The following is a 24,343-nucleotide window of genomic DNA, read 5'->3' on the forward strand; positions in this document are numbered from 1 at the left end:
TGCCTTTGGGCACGAGGCTCGTGTGCTGCCCCCGTGGGTGAATGTGGCTGGGTTCATTAACTCCTCCTGAGCTGCTCATTGAGGACTCCTTTCTGCCACTGGTCCTGGGAAGCTGCATTGACTGATTTTATAGCAGTGTTTTATGTAGGAAATCACTGTCTTGTCAAAAGTTCCCTCTTGTGGAAAACAGGTGGAATTTTTTCTTAGGAGTTATTAAAGATTCTCTGGTTTTGATTTGGGTTGTTGTTTTTTGGGGTTTGTTTTTGTTTTTGTTTTTGTTTTTCCAAAAGAGAAATTCTTCAACTTTATTTAGTTCCTAAAATTCTTGTTGGACAGTGGCAGTGCTTTCTGCCTCACTCCAGTGCATTTGTGGGTTTGTCCTTTCAGTCACAGTGGGATTCTGGCTGGAAGGGGTGTCCACTGGCATGATGTGTCCACTTACTGGAAGCTCTGAGTGGTTTTCCTTCCATTCCTGTGTGAACTTCCCCTGCTCTTCGGGTTTGCAAGGCAGGGCAGCACCGGCTGTTTCCCCACACACCTCAGTCGGTGGCACTGTGGTGTGACAGCCATGAACTCTCACTGTCAGACCTGGGGTCAGGCCATGCTGCTCCAAGGGGCTCCTTGTCCACCTTTTACCTGCTGGGGCTGTCCTTAGTGGTCCATCAGCCCCCTGTGCAAATTCATCTCCAGGCTTAAGTGTGCAGTGGCATCAGACTGAACTGCTTTGGAACTCCAGTGCCACGAGGGGGATGTGCCCCCTGCCTCCTGCAGCAGCCTGTCCTGGCTGCCCAGTGCGCCATACTGGTCTCTCTTTTGTTCTGTTACTGAGTGGACTGAATGGCCTTAATTTGTTTATCTTGTAAGCAAACTGTACAGAAAAGCCAAAAGTGTCAGATTTTCGGTTGCCAGAGGCAGAACTTGGTGTCAGCTGCCAAGGGCAGCTGTCTGGTGGTATGGCACCCGCACAAGTGTCCCCTGCTGCTCTGATAGGTGGTGGGTTCTGTACTGCCCAGGAACCCATGCCCCGGCCTGACAGCTCTCCCCCTTGGCCCCCACAGCCACTGCTCTGGGTTGTTCTGGCAGCACTGGAGGTGTGTGGTAATTAAGTAGCAGGTTTGGATGTGACCGAGCAGTGTGTTTCCATCTCAGGCAGTTTATTGTGTTGTAAAATGTCTCCTGCACGTGTGCGGTCAGGGCCCTGGAGCTGTTTGCATTCCTGAAAATCAGGTCACTGCTGCGTGCTCCTTTCAGGGGTTTCAGAGGATGCCCTGCAGCCCCTGGGTTTTCCAGCATGGGATGTGCTGGGTTTGTTGTGCCAGGTGCCAGCCAGCCCTTACAGAGCCACACGTGGCAGCAGAGCGTGGCTCCGCGGAGGTTTCAGTGTGGTATTGCTGAAAGAGAGTCAAGATCATTTCTCATGCTGCTGATTCGAACCTGTGGTCCTCTGTACACTCTGGGGGAAAGTTCCTCACGCTGAGCAAGCAGCTGTTGGCTTTTCCAGGTGCAAACAGGCACTGCTCCCCACAGTGCCATGAGCCTGCTCTGGACCTGTGCACAGGTACCTGTGCTGTTGCTGTCCACCTGGGGAGGGTTCACTGTCTCTTTCCACAGGCTAAGAGAGGTGGCATCTCAGAGCAGGGGATTAATTTGGCATCATATCTCCAGGCTTTGATATTGATCCCCAGAACAGTTCCCATTGGAGTGGCTGACCTGTGTCTCAGGGAAATGTTTAATTTGTCTATAAGGATAGGTCCTGGCAAATTTCTTCTTTCAGCAGAAGTTCTTCTCTGTGAGGATGGTGATTCTGGTGGGGCCCTGGCACAGGCTGACAGAGAAGCTGTGGCTGTCCCTGGATCCCTGGAAGTGTCCAAGGCTGGACAGGGCTTAGAGCAACCTGGGATAGGGGAAGGTGTCCCTGCCCATGGCAGGAGGATTGGAGCTGGGTGATCTTTAAAGTCACTTTCAACCCTAACAAGTCTGTGATTCTGTGATGCTATGAAATTTCCCACTTAGAGCTTTTCCCCTCAGAGTGCTTGTTTTAACCTGTGCTCAGTTGTAAACTCAAATCCTATTTTGAAATGAAGTTTAAAAACTTCCCAAATTGCAGGCAGAATTCATCGCTTAACTTCACTTGCATAAAATAATAATTTAATAATTATTTTCCTCACTAATGCTGGGGAATTAATTATTTTTCAGTCGATAACATATTTGTCTGACAAATGCATTCTAATCATATTTAAATTGTATTTAAAACAGCATGTCAAATGCCGTACTTGCTAAAAACAAGGGGAAAATACAACTAAAAGGATTCCAAGAAAATAGGGAACGATATAATTGTTGTATAAACTCTGCCAATAAAAGCCCCAGACGTGTGGATGTGTTGGCATTTCAGGATAATGATTCCAGCAGTGATTCCCAGTGTCTGGGGCTGCAGTTCTCAGCAATGCTTTCAGAGCAGCCCGCCTCCCGTAAACACGCAGACATAAAAACTGACAGCCATTGACCTTCAGCCCGTGGGAGGAGGCTGCTGGTGTGCTGCTAGGCGGCAGGAACCATTTATTTATCGACGTGAGGCTGATCTCTGTGTTACCCAGCGCTGCCCTGGCTGCGGCTGCCGGCGCTGACGTGGGCACGGGAGCACTGCAGTCCTGTCCTCATGTCACCTGCAGCTGCTGCAGCCGAGGTGCGGGGCACGGCTCCCCTGACTGCCTCCCCTGGCTGCTCTGTGCTCTTTGCTCAGGCAGAGCCCTGCCAGGGGCCGGTGGGAGCTGCAGGGGGGCTTCAACACCAGCACTGTGAAAATACCCTGCTGGAAGGTGTGAGGGGTACGAGTGCATCAGGGCTGAGGGGTTGCTTCTCTTTCGCCCTCTTCCACCTGGTCCTTGTTTTGGAGCTTGTGTACCCCGAGCCCTTGTTCACACCTGGAAGGGGACTGTCCCTGGTGACATCCAGCTGCACATGGGGGTTTGGGTGCTTTCAGAGGGGCCACGGCTCGTGTCTGGTGGGGCAGGGGGGAGGCCAGGCTGGGGGCAGGCTGTGGGCATCTCTGGGGGCCACGGGCAGGAGTCAGGGGTGCCCAGGCTGGGCTCCCTGTGCAGTGGGTGTCTGTGATGGGCTCAGTCCCAGGCCCTGAGCAGAAGGATCAGCTCAGTGATGCTGCCTCACCCCTCTCCTGCTGCTAACTTGCTTTGTCTGTTCCAGGGCAGATTTCTTGTGGAGGTTCTGTGTAGTGCTCTGTGTCGTGGCTGTCAAGTCACTGTCAGGGATTACTGACAGTGTCAGGGGATTCCTCCAGCTGTGAGCACGAGGGGGGATCACAGGAATCCCAGCACCTGCTCGGCATCCCACAGTTCTGGCCACTTGGTGCTGGGCACCATGGGAATCTGCACCCATAAACTGATTAAATCTCCCATGTGTTTTACTTGATCTGGACAGAAAAGTTGTTCATTATCCTCTTAAATGGTGAGTTATTACACGCCTGAGTGAGGATTGTGTGGATTCGCAGAGATTGCTCTGGAAGGGTTTGGCAGCACTGGAAGTTCAAGGAGCAGCTGGAGCTCTCCCTGGCAGGAGCTCGTGGTTCCCAGTGGTGCTGTCACCCACATGTCCCCCTCGGGGGGACACAGCCCCTCGGGCTGGGGGAGGCCGCTCTTCCTGTACCCACCTGGAAAAACGTGATTCCCTCATCTCCTGGAGTACAGCACTGCCTGGGGGTGCTGGGGAGGCAATGAAATGTTGCTCAGTCTCAGGCTGCAGAGTTTGTGTGTTTGGGAGTGTCAGTATAAATATTGATGGGTTGATACATACGTTGTGTCTGCACAGACATTGGGGTGTACAAACATTTGTAGTAATACCAACACCAACCACAAATTGTATTGAGTATTTATATCAATTTTAAAAACATGTTTATTTTTAAATACATAAGTATAAATAAAACTTATGAAAGTTTAAGGATTTATATAAGAACTTGTACATCCGTATGTGATCGATGCATATGCCGATGCTGTTATGAAATGAGAATTAGGGTCATTTGGGGGTATCCCAGCAGCCACCTTACCCAGGGTTAGACGGGCTAGGGCACCTGTCCAGGTGCTCAGTTGACATCACTGTGGGTGCAAAGGAAAGTGGCACAGGTGTGAATGTCCCCGTTTGCATCCCTGTCCCCATCCTCATGGGGATCATCGTTCTGTGCTTCCTCGGGGCTGGGCAGGAGGAGGGACCCACAGACAGCAGGAGCAGCAGAGAGGGTTTTGCTGCTGAGCTGGTGTCTTTCCTTCTGTTTTGTGCTGGCAGTCTGCTTGCTCTGTTTGCTTTTTTCTTTCTTTTTTTAAATCCTGTTGTATTTCATGGCAGTAGGACAGCTCCCGTAGGAGTGCTATTAGCTGTGCAAGCCAAATGATCCATTAGAGGGGTTGAGGCTTTTATGTACAAGAATCACACACAGAGACGTCATTAAGTGGTCACTTTGGTGTGTTTTCACATGAAAGGATTCGCTTTAAAAAGTGTCTACAGAGTGCTGCCATCAGTATCCCTGTGGCACTGCAGCAGCCCTGGGGGGAGCTGACAGGCTTCACAGGGGGATGCCCTCACCTCCTTGCCCTGGAGATGTGTGTGTTCCCCCAGCTGCCATTCTGCTTGCTCTGAGAGCTGTTTGGGAGAGTCCAAACCCTCGGCCCCTCCATGGCAGGCTGGAGGCTGTGAGCTGGAGGAGCTGCAGGGCCGGAGGGTGAGCACTGCCCCAGCTCTGGGTTTGGCCCTGAACCAGCATCTGGTCCTGCTGTGGGCCCAGCTCTGGGGAGAGGCAGAACTGGGGTGCAGGGGCCCCTCCACAAGTGATGGGCTTGTCCCCAAACAGGCTGTGCATGGTGCAGAGGCTCGGTGGTGGCAGCTCTGCCCCTGGCTGGCCTCAGAGGTGGGAGGCACTGATGCTCGGGGTACAGGCTGTCAGGAATACATTGAAAAGGTTTCTCTGGATGTGGCAGGCAGCCTCAGCACAAAGTGCCCACCAACAGTTTGTTTTTAGAAAGGCAACCGTAGCTTACATGGAGTTAAATGTTTTCCTGTGAAACACACGGGCATCAGGATAAATAGTTTTACCATTTACAGGCAATGGTTGATGGTATGTAGCAGCCGTCCTCCTGCTCGGGTTCAAACGCGCCGGCTCAGGAGGAATTTGTCCTCCCTGACAGAGGGAGGTGTTTGTGTGTTTGTTTTGGGCCAGGAGAGCTCGGTGTGTTCCAGCTGCACTGTTGGGCCGTGACTGCTGGTTCTGCAGCTCTGGCATCCTCAGCTCGGGGGAACCAGCCCCGGGCAGAACCCCGGGCTGGGGAATACCAGCACAGCAGCCACAGCTCAGCAGCAGCCAGTCGGTACCACAGCACCGCCCGAACAGCCAGAAGGGTCCAAGGACTGAGAATTATGTCAGGCAGTGATCATTGTTCAGTAGTGATGGGCTGGTGCGTGTTCACACGGGGCACGTGGGATGTGCAGCACTCACTGGAGTCGCTGCTGGCCACAAGGAGATTGTGCTTTTGTCTGTAGGAGGCAGCCTGTTAAATGTTAGAGGGTTGTAGGTCTGACCGTGAATAACTGCTTAAAACTACAGAGTCACAGACTCAGCGAGTCAAGGAGCTTACAGACTCAGCGAGTCAAGGAGCTTGCAGTCTCAGAAGGGAATCCCAAGAAAGCTTTTCCATTATTAAATTGCAATCAGGGTGTTTTCTGGGAGGAGATTATTATCAGAGAGCAAAAATTGCAGTTGCATTCCTGACATTCAGTGTGGGATGTTAAAAGCAGGGTGTGCTGTGCTTCCCAGAAGACTGGTGTTGTGGGGAAGAGCCTGGTGGTGAGCACACAGAAATGGGCACACTCCTGTTCACCTGTGTGCAGGTCTGAAAAACCCAGGTGTACCATCACCATCCAACACACCTGTCAGAGGATCCAAGTCTTCTAGAAATACCCTGTGTTTTCAGAATGTAGAATTTTGGGTGTGATTTGTTCCAAGGCGTGATTGGTCATTTTCTTTTGTGAGAGTTTGCCATGTTTTCCACAGCTCTGTAAGTGTTCACACGGGTTGCTTTGTGCCACAGTGTGTAGCTGGGGACGCTTCTGCCCTGTAGGAAGGTGCCTGGGGACAGATGCATGTTCCTGCCCCCCTGAAGGCAAGGTGAAAAATCCTCCCAGTCCTTCCGCTGCTCAGCAGACCGTGCTGAGTCCTGTGCTGCGCCTGATGAGGTGTCACAGGAGGCTGAGCACAGCAAGGTCAGGCACATCCTGCTCCCATTCCGAGTGCATGGCATTTCCTCATTGATGACAACGAAAGTGAACTGTGCAGAGTAGGAGATAAATCTGTGTATTAAACACCAAGAAAAGAAATGGAGAGGCAGCATGAGATCCAAAGATGTACTGCTGCAAGGAGAGCAAAGCAAATGTGTGCTTGCTGCCGTGCTTGAGGTCGGAGTGAGAAGTCTGTGTGCAGCTGCTGCAGACACGGCACTGTCCGAGCTGTCAGAGGGGCTGACACTGAGCTCAGCTGGGCACTGCCTGTCCCTGCTGAGCCCAGAGCTGGGGCACAGCACCACCTGAGAGTGCCTGGGCACTGAGGGGCGTGCTGGGGAGCCTCAGGAGCATTTGTCCTGAGCTCTAGTCCAGCAGGGTTGGGTCAATCCCGCAGATGTGCTGGAGTGGCCCATCAGGACACTGCAGCATCCACTACCGCCTCTGAATTTACTCACTTAAAATGTTCCTTTGGTAGTGATTGGAAGAGAGTTCAGAAAAGGTTCAGAGAGGTGAAAATCTGCCTTGAACTCTGTGGACTGCAGTGAGCAGGATCCAGTGGCAGAGTACCTAGGAGCTGCTCACTGCAGGGTCAAGGCATGAATGCTGCCCGTGTTCTGGTGAGATCTGTGCCTGTGGTTTCCAGCCGGTGGTTTCCAGCTCCTGGGCACTCTGTGGACCATTTGTAAAGGTCCATGGAATAAAAGTGAGACAAGAAATGCTGCTCCCAAACAGACGAGTCGGCATTTCTTTTGGGAAATTTGGTAAGATCTGTAAATTTAAAAAGATTGAAGGTTAAAGGTGCCCTGGGCTCTAGAGCTACATGCAAACAAGGAGGATGTAAGTGTTTTGATAGTAGCTGGTGATAGCTAAGCATGAGCACAATTTACCTGGGGCTAAATAATCTGGTAGTCTTTAACTCTGAGTAAATAGCTTTCCTTAAAGACCATCCCCTGGGTGGATAGTAATGCTGGTCTCAATGGGGAAGCAGAGAGGCTCCTTGTTTCCTGGGAGCCAGAGAACATTGCATTAGATCACAGGAATGATTTTTTATGGCTTTAAAGCATTTGAGTGTATGAAGTCCATTAAGTGGTTGGGGTGTACAACACGTACTGCCAGGCTTTGGATCTCACCCAGAGAGTTGTGGAACAGCCTAAACCCCAGCACTGAAATGAGGACGTTGAGTTTAGTCTGGACTTCAGAATCAGGTTGGTTAACTGCTCCTCTGAGTCCAGCAACACATGTTGCAGTTCCTTGTTCCCCCTTTAACAGTAATTGGCTCCGACTGTTACACTGTACTCATGTAAGATCTCATTTTCCAGGTATCTGCTAAATGTGTCTGCAGTCTGCTTGTGTTTGCTTTAGCCTGTGGCATAAAGAATAAAAGTGCAGCTTCTAACCCTGCTGTGCCCATTCTCTTCTGCAGGGTCGATGTTCAAGGGAAAACTGCAAATATCTTCACCCACCACCACACTTAAAAACGCAGCTGGAGATCAATGGGCGCAATAACCTGATCCAGCAGAAGAACATGGCCATGCTGGCCCAGCAGATGCAGCTGGCTAATGCCATGATGCCTGGAGCCCCACTGCAGCCCGTGGTACGTGCTACAGCCTTCCCCCAGAGCTGGGGCACAGCTCCCACCCCAGGGAAATCCCACACAGCTCGGGAATGGGAGAGGAGTCAGCTGTGCTGAAATGGCCCCCTGGATGTCTTTGTGCTGCTTAATTCTGCCTTGCCTGGAGTAATATTTTTAATTTATTTCAGTAATCCTGGGTTAATTTAATTTAACTTCTGCAACTTAATTCTCAAAGTTTGGGAAGCGAGTGATCTGCGCGAGACTTTAGTTTCCTTTGCAATATCATGTGCTCCAGGAAACTCCTGGCTTTGAGGAGATGCCCACTGGGTGTTTTCCCATCACTCAAGGGAGCTTTCCCAGAGCATTGCTTGCTGGAATTGAGCTGTGGTTCAGGGGGAGTCAGGCTCAGCTTGACCATGGCTGGCGCATCAGTCAGTGTCAGCCCATGGGGCAGCAGAGCTGGGGTGGCTCTGTGCCCTTTTGGGGCTGTAGGACAAAGGGATGTCCCCACCTGTGCAGCACATCACAATGTCCCTGTGAGCTTCAGAGCCATGCCAGGTGGCTCTGATAACATGCTGCTGTTCTGCAGTGGCCAAAAGGCGGCAGGATATTTTTATTGCTGTAAAATAAGCACAGTAGGACATAAATGGGGTAATCTTATTTGCTGTACAGCGGACACACAGGTGTCTGTTAGAGTGTATTGGGCTGAAATCAAACACTGACATATCTTAAGTTACACACTAACAGACTGGTTCTATTTTAAAGTTCATTATTACATAGCTGATAACACAGTAATGAAAAGTGCAGTTAATTAATAGTGTATTTAAGAGCAATATTTAATTTCCTGTAATATTTGCCAGGTTGTTTTTCATTCACGTGGGTGAAGAACCATTCATTACAGAAATTATGCCCATTCACACAACTCTCATTCTGTTTTCTCCTGTAATCCCTGCATGTTTTTCTTCATTATTTCCAATGTCTCTTACTCCCAAACAATTCAGTCATTTCTCAGGAATACAGAAACATGTGCTGTTCTCTGCTGTCTCCCTTAAACTGATATGAAACAGCGAAAGAGTTGTGTTTGCTCTGTAGTTGTTTTTCCCTCTAAAAATTAGTTGGGGAAAAAAAAAAACTTAAATGCCTTGAGTAACTGCTTTATTTAGACAGTGAAAGGCAAACACTCCTGGCTGAATTTTATTTGGCAGTTACACTGCTTTTGGGGGCAGGAGAGTTATTTAATCCTTGCTGCAGTGTAGCAGCTCTGTGTTGGGGTTTCACAGCATTATTTGGGCTTTACACCCAATTATCTTCGCACCCACAAGGGCACTTGATTATTTTTTGAAAACATGCAAACAAACAAAAGAAAATCATATTTGCATGTGCTCTTTCTTCCACTGGTTTGATGTTTTAGCCTAACTAAAGCATCTCCCTGATGCAGTGAGTGTCTGAGTATCTGCATGGCCAGCCTGTTGAATTCTGTAAAACAGGATTGTGGCTGTGTGAAACCCCAGGAGTTCCTGAGCCAGGGTCAGAAAAGCTTTGCCTGTGCCTGAAGATGAGTGTGGTTGATGCTTTGTCAGGGCCCTCAGATACCTTTTCCCCAAGAGCCAGCATTGTACCTGCTGTGGCCATGTCCCCCTGGTAGCCCCGGACTCTCTGTGACCCCACGGAGGGTCTGTCATTCCTTATGGCACTGCTGGAGTGTGGATCCGCCAGGAGTTTGCTCCAGGAGCTGCCTGGTGCTGTGGGTGTGCAGGGAGGCTGGAGGAGAGCCAGCAGAGGCTGGTGGGGATACCTGTCCCGTGCTCTTGCTCACGTGCAGCAACTGCACAGTGTTCCCCATGACCCACAAACACAGCAGATGCTCCTTTCCAGCTAGCAGCAGAAACTCACCTCCTTCAGCTCGAGGGGGTGGCCAAAGAGTTGTTTTGGTGACAGCAGGGCAAGCACAAATGTTAAGTGTCTCTTTCCCTGTCTCCAATTGCAGCCAATGTTTTCTGTTGCACCGAGCTTAGCCACCAACGCGTCCGCCGCCTTCAACCCCTACCTGGGGCCGGTGTCCCCGGGCCTGGTCCCCGCAGAGATCCTGCCCACGGCCCCCATGCTGGTGACAGGGAACCCCGGGGTGCCCGTCCCCGCCGCTGCCGCCGCCGCTGCACAGAAGCTGATGAGGACAGACAGGCTGGAGGTAGGAGCTGCGGGCTGTAAATCACTCTCGCAAGTGCTATCGTTTGTTGTGTCTTCTAGATATGAAACACTTGCCTTGTGAAAGCAAATAATGCAGGTTTTGCTTGGGCTGGTAATGTGGCGTCTTCGTGACGGTAAGAACGAGGAGTGACTGGGTGATTGCACAGTAAGTTCAGGCTGCCACTCTGCCTCTGACCCTCCCTTGCAGAAAGAAACGGGAATATTTAGGAATGATCATGGCAGCAGCAAGAGTGCCACGAAGCTGTTAGTGTGTGCCCAGAAGACTTTAACATGCTGGGGCAGAGCCACTGAGCTCTAGGCAGAGGTGCAGAGCTGCTGGGGTGCAGGTGACTCGGCCTCCCTGGCTCTGGGCAGATGGTGCCCACGCTGCCTTGCTGGCCTCTCGCACCGGCTTATCACCCTCGCTGCAGCCCCGACGAGTGTCGGTGCTCTCGAGCTGCCGCGCTCCCTGCTCCCAATCTTTCTTATCTGAAAGGCCCTGACAGTGTTTTCAGCACCTTATCGGTGCTGCTGCAGCGTGGGCGGGGAGCCAGGGACGTGCTGCCAGCTGCTGTGAGCTTGGGGCACAGCCCGTGGGCACAGCCTGGGAGCACAGCCTGAGAGCAGAGATCACAGCCTGAGAGGATGGAGCACAGCCTGAGAGGATGGAGCACAGCCTGAGTGCATGAAGCACAGCCTGAGAGCACAGCCTGAGAGCATGGAGCACAGCCTGAGAGCATGGAGCACAGCCTGAGAGCACAGCCTGAGAGCATGGAGCACAGCCTGGGAGCACAGCCTGAGAGGATGGAGCACAGCCTGAGAGCACAGCCTGAGAGCGTGGAGCACAGCCTGAGAGCGCAGCCTGAGAGCATGGAGCACAGCCTGGGAGCACAGCCTGAGAGGATGGAGAACAGCCTGAGAGCGTGGAGCACAGCCTGAGAGCACAGCCTGAGAGCATGGAGCACAGCCTGAGAGCAGAGCCTCAGAGCATACATCACAGCCTGAGAGCAGAGCCATGGGCACAGGCTGAGAGCACAGATCTCAGCCCATGGGCACAGCCTGAGAGCAGGGGCTTGGCAGCCCTGGTTGGGTCTGGTGGTTAAAAGGCAGTGGTGGGGGAGGCTGAGGTGCCAGGCTGCCCTGCTGTCACCCTGGTGTGACACCAGGCAGGGTGTGAGGGCACAAGGCCACTGTCTCCTGCACAGCTGCCACTGCTCTCCCTTCTGGCAGCAGGTCTGGTCACTGAGCTCAGGGAACGTGCTGGGAGGAGCAAGAAGGATCTCTGTTTTATGCAGTCGTCTGTATTTGTAACTCTGTTCTTTCTGCATGTGCATCTGCCCTAACAGGGATTAACTCTCCAAGGGAATTGAATTTCTTTTCCTTTTCCCCGACTGACGAGCTACTGCTCAGAAGGGGCGAGCTGGGAGGAGTGTGGAGGGTCATGTGGCAGCCAGCGTTTCCCGCTGCTACTGTCACTATTCTCAGAGCTCACATCACCACAGGTCACCCTCCTGTGGGATCACATCATTTCCCTTTTTAGAGATGTTTTCCCCGAGGGCAGCGTTCCCCAAAGCACACTCAGGTTGCAGGGGAGGCAGCCCTGCTGAGCTCTGAGCTGGCACACAGGGGGCTGCTTGGAATCACCCAGGGATGTTTTTCCCTTGAGGACTCCGCTTCACGATGGACACCTGCCAGAGGTGGATTAAAACCAAAATGCAATTAGGTAAATTCATAAATTAATCATAGTGGATTTGGAAGTGGGTATGGAGAGGAGGATCCCTATGGTGGGAACCCTTTGGGTTGTGCTGCCAAGATCAGCTGCTGTGTTTGATTGTGCTTCCAGCCCTGCAGTGCCCGTGGGCTGGTCAGGTGGGACGTGAGGGCTCAAAAGCGTCCTGGTCATAAGCAGGATGCACCCATTGTCCCCAGGCACCCAGGGTAGCAAGGGCACCCCTTTGTGTGCCCCTCCAGGGCAGCCCTGGTGCTGGCTGCAGGCTGTGACCACGGTGCACAGGGAGCTGATGATGGCTGGGACCTCAGCGTGCAGGATTTGGCCATCCAGATGCTGCCTCCTCTTGATACTGCTCTTCAGAGAAGTGATGCACTGCTGAGCCAAACTCCTCTGCACGAGAGATGCTAGAGTAGCACTCTCAGGGTCACAATACTGTTTTTCCCTTCTGCAAATCCAGTTTAAACAGTGAAACATGTAGGTGAGAACATAATTTACAAATGCTTTTCCAGTACAGTCATCATCTGATCTGGAGTACCCAAATTTAGTATCCAAACACTAAACAAGCATGTCATTTTTATGAACACCAAGATATTTGAATGTGCCTTATAGGCTACAGAAATGCAGAATGGATTTTGGAGATTCTGCATGATCTGGCTGTTACCTCCCAGATGAGCCAGCAGTGTCCACCTGCTCTTCCAGGGAGCTGCAGCTGTGGCATTGCCATTTGTTATGGCATGATCAGAGCTTTATAAGGCTCCACTCACTCTCCCTTGGAATGAACTGTCCTGGAGAAAAATAACCACAATGATGTTAACATCTAATCTTGGAGTATGATTGGTTCTGCTTAGAATTTTAAATATTTATTTTCAAGAGTGATGTCCGCTGACAGGAATTAAGTCAGCACACGTTCTGGCATACAGAGCCAGGCTGTTCCCAAGCTGAAAGCTCTCAGTAGGCACACCTGGGGTTTTCAGGGATGCAGGCAGACTGTCGGGCAGTGCTGTGTCTGCTGAATTAATGTGAGCCTTGCTAAAGTAAGGTCGGTGACTGCTGCTAGCAGTGGGATTGCTTTCATCTGGATCTCATACCAACAGCATGCAGGTGTTGGGTGTCCAGTGCTTTCAGCCACTCCTGTGAGGAATCTACATCTCAGGATGGAAATGTCATGGCTTGAGGCTTTTTCGCAGCTTTCCTCACACTCCTCCCCTGCAGGAAATATCTTGAACAAAGTGTGGTCCTTCAGTGAACTAGAAAGGATGCAAGAAGGACGGGGGAAATGAGAGAGAAAGGAATTGCCTAACACTTAATCAAAAACAGCTGTTTCTGTTGGAATGCAACCATTTTCTCTTAGAAGTGTTCCAAAGTCAGGGGTGACCACAGCCAAGCTGCTGTTTCTTGCTTGGTTCTTATATGCCATGTTTTGCCAGAAAGAAGAAACTTAGAAGTTCTTGGGGCTGGTCAGCTCTGGGTGATCAGGACTGCAGTGCTGGCTGGCTTGTGCCACTGCAGGGGACTGGACCAGGGAAGGGATCTGCCTGCAGGATTACCTGGCAAGCCCATGGTTATTTTCCAGCCCAGGAATTTGCCCGAGGTGTTTCTGTCCTGCAAGCCCTGAGCAGGAGGGCACAGGGTGGGCACGTGAGGGGCTGGGCCTGGCTCCTGTGGCTCCAGTGCAAATACACCGTCAGACAAAATGTCTGTCCCCATGTGACAAAAGCCTGTAAACAGGTCATGCAGGAATGACCCTGGACAAACGTTTTCACACCCGACCTGGTCCTGGTCCTGGTCCTGCAGGGGGATCAGTTCATAACCATAGAGCATGGGCAGGTGGCACTGGCCACGAGGATTAAACGGCAGCCAGAGGACTGGTGTGAAGGGAAACCAAACCACCACCAAGTCTGGGTTGTTGCAGGGATCAGAGCCAAGGTCCTTGAGGAAATACTGATGATTCAAGCTCAGAGGCACCCACCTTGAACAGGAAATTCCATCCACTGAAAGGTTTTATTTTTATGCACCCCGGTTGCTTTTGTCCCTTTGTTTCCTATGGCGTTTGGAAAACTGGAATGCTAAGTGTGTTTTGTTGGCAGTTTGGGAGAACTGACCGCGACAGGAGCCCACGTCAGTCTGTCAGACACACGCTTTGCACGTGTGGAGGGGGGCAGGTGTCTGTCACACTGGTGACACTGCTGTGTCTGCGGTGGCCGGGGCCCGGGGTCAGTGTGGGCTCGGGGTGGGCTGGAGCCCCTGGGGACACTGTGGGGACTGTCACACCAGTGTCGGGGCCCTGCAGCTCCATCTGGCTGCTGGCCTGTGAAGTGGGAGCAGGGGCTGCTCGGCCGTGGCTGCTGCTGTTCCCCACCTCCTGCCTGCTCAGGGTGATGTGGGCAGCACAGGGGCTGTGCCACCTCCGTGGGCCCTGGGTTGCTGTCTCCTGGCAGGCTCCTGGATGGTGGGGGCACATGGACATGGAGTGCCCACCCATGGGGCTCCCTGGGGGCAGCCACACACCGTCCACTCACCTTAATGAGCACGTGGAGCCCGGCCAGGTCACAGCAGGGCATGGCTGAGCACCTTGGGGTGCCGGGGTGGTGCCCGAGAGCAGCCATGGAGCAGCCCCGTGGGCAGCTAAATGGGAGCCAGAATGACACCTACTGTGTGCTTGGCTCTGATCACAGTGGGGTTTCATGCTCCCTGACATCAGAAGTGGCTCTGGAGAAGGCAGCCTCTGCTGGAGGTCTCTGAGCCCCCCATCCCACTGCAGTGCACCTCATGGTGCTCTGGCAGGCTTTCAGAGAGCTTGTCTCTGCTCCGAGCCGTGCCTGCAGCACCCATCACCACACCTAAGTGGCTTTCTTTTCCTGGTGTCACAGGTGTGTCGAGAGTACCAGCGTGGGAACTGCAACAGGGGAGAGAACGACTGCCGGTTCGCTCACCCCGCCGACAGCGCCATGATCGACACCAACGACAACACGGTCACCGTCTGCATGGATTACATCAAAGGGAGGTGCTCCCGGGAAAAGTGCAAATATTTTCACCCTCCTGCACACCTGCAAGCCAAGATCAAGGCTGCCCAGTACCAGGTTAACCAAGCTGCAGCTGCCCAAGCAGCAGCGACTGCAGCTGCCATGGTGAGTGTGGGAGCACTTCTGGATGTAGACGTACACTGAGGAGAGGCCATGGTGGATGTGTGTTTGTCCTTGCTGAGGAAGGGTGTGTGTGCCTGGGGACCCTGGTCACTACACGGTGCAGTGAGCTTTCTCAGCATGTGGTGCCAGATCTGCTCTGAAGCAGTTCCAGACCATTGAGGTGTTTGACTAATTTTGCCTGCTGGTGCACGGAGTACCTGTGTGTACCTCTGTGCCTACGTGTGTGTGTCTGTACGTGTGGGCTACTCGTGTCTCTGGTTGGCCGTATGTCTGTGTGTGTGCAGAGGTGTATCTGTCCAGCTGCACAGCTAGATATTATCTATCCGTGTTCAGTTTGTGTAAGCCTGTGTTTGTAGAGGTGCAGTTTGAAGTGATGTGACCGTGTTTCCGCTGTCCCCGTCCCGTGTCCCGAGGGCTGGCGGTGGCTGTCCCGGGCGCTGGCGCAGGCCCGTAGCTGTAGCAGGCAGGTGTGGGCGCAGCGAGGAGCTGGTTTGGTGGCGAGGCGAGGGCAGCACTGGGGGGCTGTGGTGGCAGAGGGTCCCGCCTGTGCTCGGCCCGTGGGTGTGGGGAGCAGAGCGGGGGCGGCGGGGCCGGGCGGTGGCCGCGGGCTCCCGGCGGGGGCCGGTTCTGCCCTGCTGGGGGCCAGGCTGGGGGGCCCTGGGCACCCCGTGCTGCCCCGCCGCCCTGCCCCTCGGGCCCGTGCATGCCTAGTCTTGTTACCGTTGTACACGGCATCCGGTGATTTGTTTTTATTTGTTTTTTCTCACCTCCCCAAATGCACTGCTGCCCCCATGACGCACCTCTGCTTGCTGTTTATGTTAATGCGCTTGACCCCACTGGCCATTGCCATCATGTGCTCGCTGCCTGCTAATTAAGACTCAGTCGGCTGTCAAATCACTGAAGCGACCCCTCGAGGCAACCTTTGACCTGGTACTATGACCTTTCACCTTTTAGCTTGGCATGTAGCTGTATCTTAGAGTCGAGTTTGGGGTTAATGTGTAGAAATGGAACGTCCCGGTTTCCCTGCCCGTGTCCCCGGCAAGGGGCGTGTGGGCGGCCGGGCCGGGCCGGGTGCCCTCCCCGCGGCCGCCCCCGCACCCCGCCGGCCCCTTCCCGTCCCCGTCCCCGTCCCTGTCCCCTCGTGTCCCCCCGGGTGCCGGCGCAGGGGCGTTGGCATGGCTTGGCGGCGCGGAGGCGGCCGGGCCGGCATGCGGCGCGCTCTGCATGCCCGGGCAGCGCTGGGGGACTGACCGGGGTGTCACCACCCTGCCGCCCGCTCCGGACGGTGACAATTAACATGGCTTCTACGTGTGATCCTCATGGAGCTGGCAGTGCTGCTTGCCCCAGGGCCTGGCTCTGGCCCCGCCCGAAGCTTTCCCGTGGTGTGGTTCAGGTGCCGGCTGTCCCGCCGCTCCCTGTGCCGCTCTAGTGGTAGGCAAACAGTGCTCCCTGGAAAGCTGTTCCCTCGCCTTTTGTTTGGTAGTTCAGTCTGCTATGCCGCTTGCTTGCTCATGGAGAAACATGGTGCTGCCTGGTTATTTTGCCTTCTACTGATTTTTCTTTTTTTCCTTTTTCTCTCTCCTTTTCTCCTCCCTTCCCTCCCTCCCTCCCATCCTCCTCCACCCCCCACCCACCCCCTCCCCTTTTTTTTTTTTCTTTTTGTTACTGGACTTTATTTTTATACCCATCCACCATTCAGGGAATTCCTCAAGCTGTACTTCCCCCCTTACCAAAGAGGCCTGCGCTTGAAAAAACCAATGGTGCCACCGCAGTCTTTAACACTGGTATCTTCCAATACCAGCAAGCTCTTGCCAACATGCAGTTACAGCAGCATACAGCCTTCCTCCCACCAGGTAAGTGCTTCACTGGCACCTTTCCGGGGGAGGCAGAGGGGGGATTCTGGGGCAAGCACAGTAGGAGGCAGCTGCTGGTTGCTGGTGGCGGTGTGTGCTGGAGGCGGCGGGTGCCAGGCACAGGCAGCCCCTCCAGCCATGGCACAGCAGTGCCCCGTGCCCCTGGGCACAGGAGGGGCTGGCTGGGGGAGCACTGGCTTCTCTCTGCTCCTTGCAGAAGCTGGGTGGGTGTTTTCCAGTCTAACACAAAATCAGCGTCATGCTCTGTCACCCCGAATCAGAATTTGAAATCTCCTCTCTCGTTCCTCTTTCCCTGGATTAACTTCCTTCCACATCCCTCAGCTGTTGTGCTTGTTTCCCTGTAAGACCCCTTGGCCTTGGCAGTGGTGGCTCTGAGTCACACACACAGAGGGGTTTTTTTTAATGAGGTTTTAATGAGGTGCAGTGATCCCAGGCAGCACAGGCAGTCTCACAGGTGGAGAATCACAAACCTACACAAGAAGTCACGGTTTGGGCCTCAACCACTGGTGTCCCAGGGCTGGTCTTGGACTGGGTAAAGCCAAGTGGTTGTTCTCAGCCAAGAGCTCTACACTTGTCCTGGTGCAATTGCTGAAGAATTGATGCCTCTACTGTGTACCAAGCAGAAATCCCTTCACAGGACTAGTGATGGGACAGAAAGTGCTTTGGTTCTGCTGATGGCACTGCATGAGAAATGATCTCTGGTATGTCCCGGGAGCTTCTGCCCTTAGCTCAGAGCCCAGCTGATAGATCTGTACTCAAAAATGGGAAAGAGTCTGAGGACAGCCCTCATAATGCAGACTGGGAAGGGGGAAAAATACAGCTAAACAGTCTTTACCCAAAAATTCTAAGGATTTTATCCTAAACATCTTCAGCAAGTATGTTCCCAGGAGATCAGTATAGTGCCCTTTACTATTCTGTCTTGATCTGGCATACAACCAGCATGTGTACTTTAAATGGCACAAAAATCAGTTTCTTGATCTAGTGCATTTTAATAATGCAAAGATGCATTGCAGGCACTGAAATGTATCAGTAAATGTTCAGAGCTTGCTGGAGTCAATAGCAAGATGGGTTGAGTAAGCTGCTGGTCAGATCCCTAGCCCTATTAAAATCCATATAAAATGCATATGCAATCATAGACTCATGGAACCACAGAGTGGTTTGCGTTGGGTAGGACCTTTAAGACCACCTCCTTGCAAACCCTCTGCCATGGGGGAACACCTTCCAAATGACCAGGTTGCTCAGAGCCCCATCCAGATAGACTCAGAATCCTTCCTATGAGTGTTAAACAAGTCACGGATCACTTTTGGCGCAGCATAACCAGTGGAGTCTGTCAACGGCAATTTTCCCGTTTCCATGCAAGCAGCAAGGGGCTGGATGGTTTCTGGAAATGCTGGAGCTGCCTTTGTATTTCCCTTTTGAACTCATGGGCTGGGGTTGTGGTTAATGTGTGCCAGGCCCCATTTGCACCTCATCACAGACTGGGGTCTTTCCCATCGGCTCTTGAGGAACCTAACCTCAGCTCTTCATCCAGCAGATCCACACTGAAACCTCCAGGAGCTTGGCAGTGGTTCTTGAGCTTCATTAGACCTTTCCTGACCACTGAAGTTTAGTATATGTTACACAAGAAAAGTAAGAGAGTTTTTAGCCTGAGCTATTACAAATTCCCTCTTTATATTTTTCAGATAGCAGCAGTTTGAGCTTTCCAGTAATCCAGTACTTTCCAAGAAGTTTGAAAAATGCCTTTGGCACCTTGCCCTTTTTAGTTTTTCCCACTTCAAATGAACTAGGATCAGTTCCTGTTTGGCACAGTCACCTGGAAGCAGAGTTTCTCCATCTGTCCCTACGAATCCAAAAAGAGCACAGAGCATGGGTGCCCCCAGCTCCACGGGCACGTAGCAGGGCCAGGGCAGCTCAGTTGGATATGAATTGAAGTGACATTTTTCAGGTTCAGGCTCATTTGTGTTCTTAGGTGCTGCAGGCAGAGTATGTAGGAGGGCAGGACGCCTGCAGAACCTGCACAGGGTGGATGTGCCCAGGATTGGTCCCCTGTGGGCAATCTGGGCAGAACCCTCCTCTCTGCAGGGCACCTCACTCCTCATGTTATATTGGTACCCATTGGTGTCCAGAGAACCCCAGATACCTCCTCTGAACTGTAAGGCATGATTCTGGCTGGCTCTGTGCCAGGGTTGTGAATGAAGCACATCCAGGGAACATCCGTGCCTGGGAGTGAACACTGCACTCCAGCACACCTCAAGTGATTAAATGTTCTTCAGACATTCGTATCACCTCTCTCAGCTGAAGCTCCCTCTGTGCACAGCTGCCCTTGAGGTGTCCCCAAGACCTTGGCTGCTGGAAGCTGTCCCCAGGCTGAGAGGGGAGTTCAGGGGTGTTGCAAGAGAGAGCCTGGGACATTTCTGCTGTGGAAATAAGGAGAGTTAGTCTGCTGAGTCAGAGGCTCTGCATGCCTTGGTGGTGTTCATGGCCTGGTTTGGTCCCTGGTCCTGCCTGCCAGCCCAGGACACCTCAGCACACGTGGGTGACCCTCCTGCTGTGAATGTGCAGAGCTCCAGGTGCTCACACCTTTACCTGCTCCTTGTCCTGGCTGGAGAGTGCTGCTGTGGGCAGCTGGGTGCCCTCCTGCTCCCTCCCTGTGCCCATCCTGTGCCTCAGCTCCTGTCTCCTCAGGAGTGCAAGTGCAGCTGTTCTGCCCCAGGTGTGTCCCCAGGTGCCCAGAGTGTCCTTGAGCAGCCAGGTCCTCCAGAGGAAGGGCTCAAGTTGGCAGGATGCTCCCAGGAGTTGATGTCGTGGTGCAGCTGAACCCCAGAGCCAGTGAGGACAGGCTGCAGCCCTCTGCCTTGTGTTAACCCATTGTGTATTTTGTTCAATTACTGCGGCTTCAGCACCACAGACTGCCTTGTTCCTGGCAGGGACTCAGTGCCCAGAGACTTTCCTAAAGCACTTTCCTCCCTGGGGCTGCTGGGCCTGTGCAAAACCACTGCTCTCCCCCAAAACATTGGGGAGGGAAAGGTCACACACCACTGCTCACCTCCACAGGAGTGCTTGTGCTGTCTGGAGGGTTGCTTTTAATTAGGCTTTAGTAGATTGGGGAGAAAAAATAGACTGAGGGGAATAATGCAAGGGAGAAAAGAGAAGAAAATAATGAGAACAACAGTAAACCTAGAATATTAATAAAAATATCTTCATTGTTCTGCAGAAATAATCTGGTTGTGAAGTTATGGTCAGTTACGTCAGAACACCCTCAAATTAAAATTCTGCCTTGTGCCAAACAGGCAGGGAATATTGAAAGTGCACATTCATTATTCATGTGTTCTTATTAGTCAGTCAAAGCTTCTGAAGTCAAGCTGAATATTAAGGTTATAGCAAAAAAATTTTTTATTACTGATAAGGGGGTCATATAGCATCATTTCTGTGTTTGGGCATTGTGCCACCCCAGCAAGTGTTCTACTTTCTGCCTCATGTTCATTTGCTTAAATTCCCTTTCAAAAGCTGTGTGCACTGGTCATAATGTTAATGGTGATCATTCAGGCTGAAATTTGGAGCTTTTGACTGCAAAGCTTTGCAGGGATATTTCAGAGTCGTTGTAAATACCCAGCTCATGTGCAGCCCGTAGAGACACTTGTGCCTGGGGTGACGTTGCAGCTCTGATGGAGGGTGCTCAGCCGTGTGAACGCTTCTGCAGAGACACAGCTCAGAGCTGCTTCTCTGCAACCCCAGTAACACCACTGAGAGCCCAGGAGAGGCACCAAGAAAGCAGTTGTGCTTACTGTTTGTACTTTTTAGCCAAATGCTGCTCCATTTTTTAATCTTGCAAGTGATCCCTTTGGCTTCAGCCCTGATTTGTGCCTGGGGAGGTCAGGAGAGGCACCTTCCTTTACCCTTTCTTTGTGAGTGTTCTCAGTCTCTTCCGTGACATGGAGAAATAATTAGGAAACGTGATGATGCCCTTGCCTTTGTTGCCTTACAGATACAGCAGTGACAGAGAATAACCTTGGCCCCAGCAGTAATTAAAGTGGCCGACTCCTTCCCTGCCCAGTGAAATGCTCCTGAGCCTGTGCATCCCCTGCGGCGCTTGGCACGGCTGGAGCCCTTTCCTGTCCTGGTGCAGTCACGGGATGTCACAGAGGCAGCATTTCCTGCCTGCCTCTGGCAGTCTGCTAGGATGTGCTTCCATTTCCACTGCAATCCCACCCCCAGATTTCAGGGTTTATTTCAGTTTCTGCTGGGTCAGTCATCATTAACAGTGTTAATAAATGTTATTTGTTAAATTAAAAAGTAAGAAATTGATTAAAAATGGATGTTCTGGAAGATCAGTGTACGTTTAGAATCTTGGAAGCAGAAATAGAAGATCGTGAGATCAGTCTGGAGGAGGGAATTTTGCTGTGTAATGTAAAGAGAATTGCCAACTTGGTGATGCTTAAAAATGATGCCAGAATGATCCTAAAAACACCTTCCTGCTCCTGGCTCTGGTTGCAGGGCAGAGCTCTCCAGGTGCCTTGTTGTTGTATGGTCTGAAGGGAGCTGGGGCTGTGAGCCCAGGCACCAGCAGCTTAAAATACATTCTGCAATGTGGAACAAGAGGCTGAAGAGGTGCTGTGAGGTGTCACCGTGAGCTGCACAAGGCTCAGTGACCATTCAGCCACTGTGAGGAGAGAGGAGAGGAGAGGAGAGGAGAGGAGAGGAGAGGAGAGGAGAGGAGAGGAGAGGAGAGGAGAGGAGAGGAGAGGAGAGGAGAGGAGAGGAGAGGAGAGGAGAGGAGAGGAGAGGAGAGGAGAGGAGAGGAGAGGAGAGGAGAGGAGAGGAGAGGAGAGGAGAGGAGAGGAGAGGAGAGGAGAGGAGAGGAGAGGAGAGGAGAGGAGAGGAGAGGAGAGGAGAGGAGAGGAGAGGAGAGGAGAGGAGAGGAGAGGAGAGGAGAGGAGAGGAGAGGAGAGGAGAGGAGAGGAGAGGAGAGGAGAGGAGAGGAGAGGAGAGGAGCAGGGTGAGTTTGAAGTCTCTTTTGGTCTGAGAAGAGCAGGGAAAGGACCAAGGCAAGGCTTGTGTGAGAAGGCAGCAAGGTTTCAGGAGTTAGAGCTGGGGAAGGTTTTCCTGGCCGTGCTCTGTGGCCAGCAGGGTCCCAGCACAGCTCCATCCGCTGCCCTGTCCCCAAGGCCTCGTTCTAACGGATCACTGTGCTATTGTATGGTTTGATTGTGCTGACAGTTACATGCCACTGTGCCCATAATAACAATTTTTCTTCTTTGTTCAAATGAAATTTCTAATTACACGTGTGATGGGTTGTTTTAATTCTTTTCCCTTTCCAAATCCACCTTCCTGTTGCAATGCATGATGAGCAGGCTCAATATTGTGCATGACACCCGCTACAAGTGTTGGTAGGTGCCAGCTTTGTTTCTTGATTATCTTAAACCTGTGGTGCAGCTCACAGACCCTCAAAATCCACTGCTAGATTTAACGTACAGCCCTCGTGCCAGTCCATCTCCCCGAGCCTCCTGCACTAACACCTGTCAATTAAATGTGATTGTTTTATTTAATTGACATGGACACTAGATGTTAATTTTGTACAGCAGTTTTTAATTGCACATTGTTCCTTGGTGGATTTTGACTGGACTATGAGTTCCAGTGTTTAGAAACTATCTTGTGTTAACTAAAGACTGTATCTTACCATAGCCACGTAGCTGCATTCTGTCCTTCTACGAGATTAATTTCCGTTAGCAGTAAATATTTGGGTTGAATTTTTTTAAAAAGCAAAAATTTGTAAATATAAGGGCGTTGAGAAAAGAAAACTCTCCTGTTGTTTTTCATATTGAAATGGTTAAGCTTGTTTGTGTGGATTTTCTTGATTTGATGGTAACAAGCATTTTCCCCTTTTTTTTTTTCTCTCCCATCTGCCTCCCCTCCCTCCCGGAATGTTGTCCTGCTTTGCACTGTGGTTGCATGTCACGCGCTGGCAATGATGTCTCGGGCTTCTCGCTGTGGTAAACCATGCTCAATGACCCTCCCACGTGTCGCTCTGGTCCCATACTGCTCCACTCTTCTGTACGTTTGCTTATTTGATTTTCCTTCCGAAAGTTCCCATGGTGCACGGTGCTACGCCAGCCACTGTGTCTGCAGCAACAACATCTGCCACAAGTGTTCCCTTCGCTGCAACAGCCACAGCCAACCAGGTTTGCTAATTTACAGCTTTGTTCCTTACAGACAACTCGAAATCGGTGCTTTAATGAGCATGGGGGTTTGGATCTGACCTCTTGTTGGCCTACACATTCTCTCAGAGGGCTGCGGCACGGCTTAATCAGCCCTTAGCCGTGCTCCAAAGGTGCTGCAGTTCCATTTCTGATGCTAAAAATAATTGACAGTAGAGTTTCTGACTCAAGTCTTGACATTTATGGGCCATGCTGCTTATTTCTGCTCTCAGGGATGCAAAGAGCAAGGGATAATACACAAACCCGTGATTTATTTCTGTTCCTGTGGAGCCAACAGCTCCTTTCAGCACAGAACTCGGGGAAAGCCAGGGGAGCCTTTGTGCAGAGGGGTTGCAGGTTCCTCCAGTCTGAGTTTAACAGTCCAGACATGTTCTGACTCTCCTCTTCCAAGTGTAAAACAAAACCCTGTGAGCATGGGCCACACAGAAACTTCCTTGAAACCTTTATTCCAGCCTAGTGATTCTCTTTGGAATGGCCCATTGCTTCAAACAGAGCTCAGTTAAGAAAATGCCCATTAGAGTCTGGATTTGTTTCTCAATAGGCACCCCAGTCACTGCCGTGTTTGGATGTATTTCAGGAAAATGAGAGTAATGCTTTACCACCTAAGAGGTTAGAAGTCCTCCCAGGAAAGCCAGAACCAGTACTCTAAAGATGAGTCCCTGGGCCAGAGGAGGGGCAGGACGCTGTCAGAAGGGCAGATTTCTGTACAACACCTGGCTGAAAGTGCAACAGTAAAAACGTTTTTAAAGAGCCTCCTGTTCCTCTTCTAAGGCCAAATTATTTTTTGAGATTTACTGGGCAGTTAGTTGTCAGTCCTGGTCTGATATGCAGGTCTTGCTTTCAGCTCAGTGGGATCACGTGTGTGCCCCTTAGAAAAGGGAACTCCAGGTTCTCCTCAGTGTTGTGCAGGTGTGCTCCTGTGTGTGGGATGAGCTGTGCAGGTAAATGTCAGTGTTAAGGCAGGCTTTCCTGGTGCACTCAGCTCCTGGCTCAGGACAGGTGACTCCTCGGGACACCCAGAGCTGCAGAGTGAGCCCCAGGGCCTTTGGCTACGAGCCTTTGCACCTTTACCTGTTGAGCACTACCATTTTGTGCTGCCTCAGCTGTACGTCCCTCGTTAACCTGTCTGCTTCCTCATCCCTCAAAAATACAATCCCCCAATGGCATCATTGCAGTGACACCTAGGCGTGCACATCCCGAGCCTCCAAAGGGACCTGGATATTGTAGAATTCCAAAAACAACCCAGGTTAGTCTGCCTAGCAGCCAGCACGTTCTTCTCTTCAAAAATGTTTGCTGAATGAACAGCTCACTCGGGGCTTTAGACTTGGCCTAAGAAC

The 24,343-nt window shown here is 51.8% G+C and overlaps 1 protein-coding gene across 9 annotated transcripts in view; it reads left to right on the forward strand.

Moving 5' to 3' along the window:
* The window catches only part of MBNL1 (muscleblind like splicing regulator 1), a 64,420-nt gene that overhangs the window by 34,380 nt on the left and 5,697 nt on the right, over window positions 1–24,343 (forward strand). For 3 of the 9 annotated variants that reach the window (XM_066193617.1, XM_066193615.1, XM_066193616.1), the window contains exons 3-9: window positions 7,703–7,873; window positions 9,840–10,040; window positions 14,642–14,899; window positions 15,794–15,847; window positions 16,617–16,770; window positions 22,143–22,178; window positions 22,876–22,970. In XM_066193617.1, coding sequence (XP_066049714.1) covers window positions 7,703–7,873; window positions 9,840–10,040; window positions 14,642–14,899; window positions 15,794–15,847; window positions 16,617–16,770; window positions 22,143–22,178; window positions 22,876–22,970 — 969 coding nt within the window. Of the gene's footprint in view, window positions 1–7,702; window positions 7,874–9,839; window positions 10,041–14,641; window positions 14,900–15,793; window positions 15,848–16,616; window positions 16,771–22,142; window positions 22,179–22,875; window positions 22,971–24,181; window positions 24,201–24,343 lie in introns of those variants that run through there. The other 6 variants (XM_066193621.1, XM_066193618.1, XM_066193620.1 and 3 more) reach the window with 6 other exon arrangements.

Source organism: Chamaea fasciata, unplaced genomic scaffold, assembly GCF_029207755.1.
Source record: "Chamaea fasciata isolate MVZ Bird 193981 ecotype frontalis unplaced genomic scaffold, bChaFas1.0.hap1 SCAF_11, whole genome shotgun sequence".
Taxonomy (NCBI): Eukaryota; Metazoa; Chordata; class Aves; order Passeriformes; family Sylviidae; genus Chamaea; species Chamaea fasciata.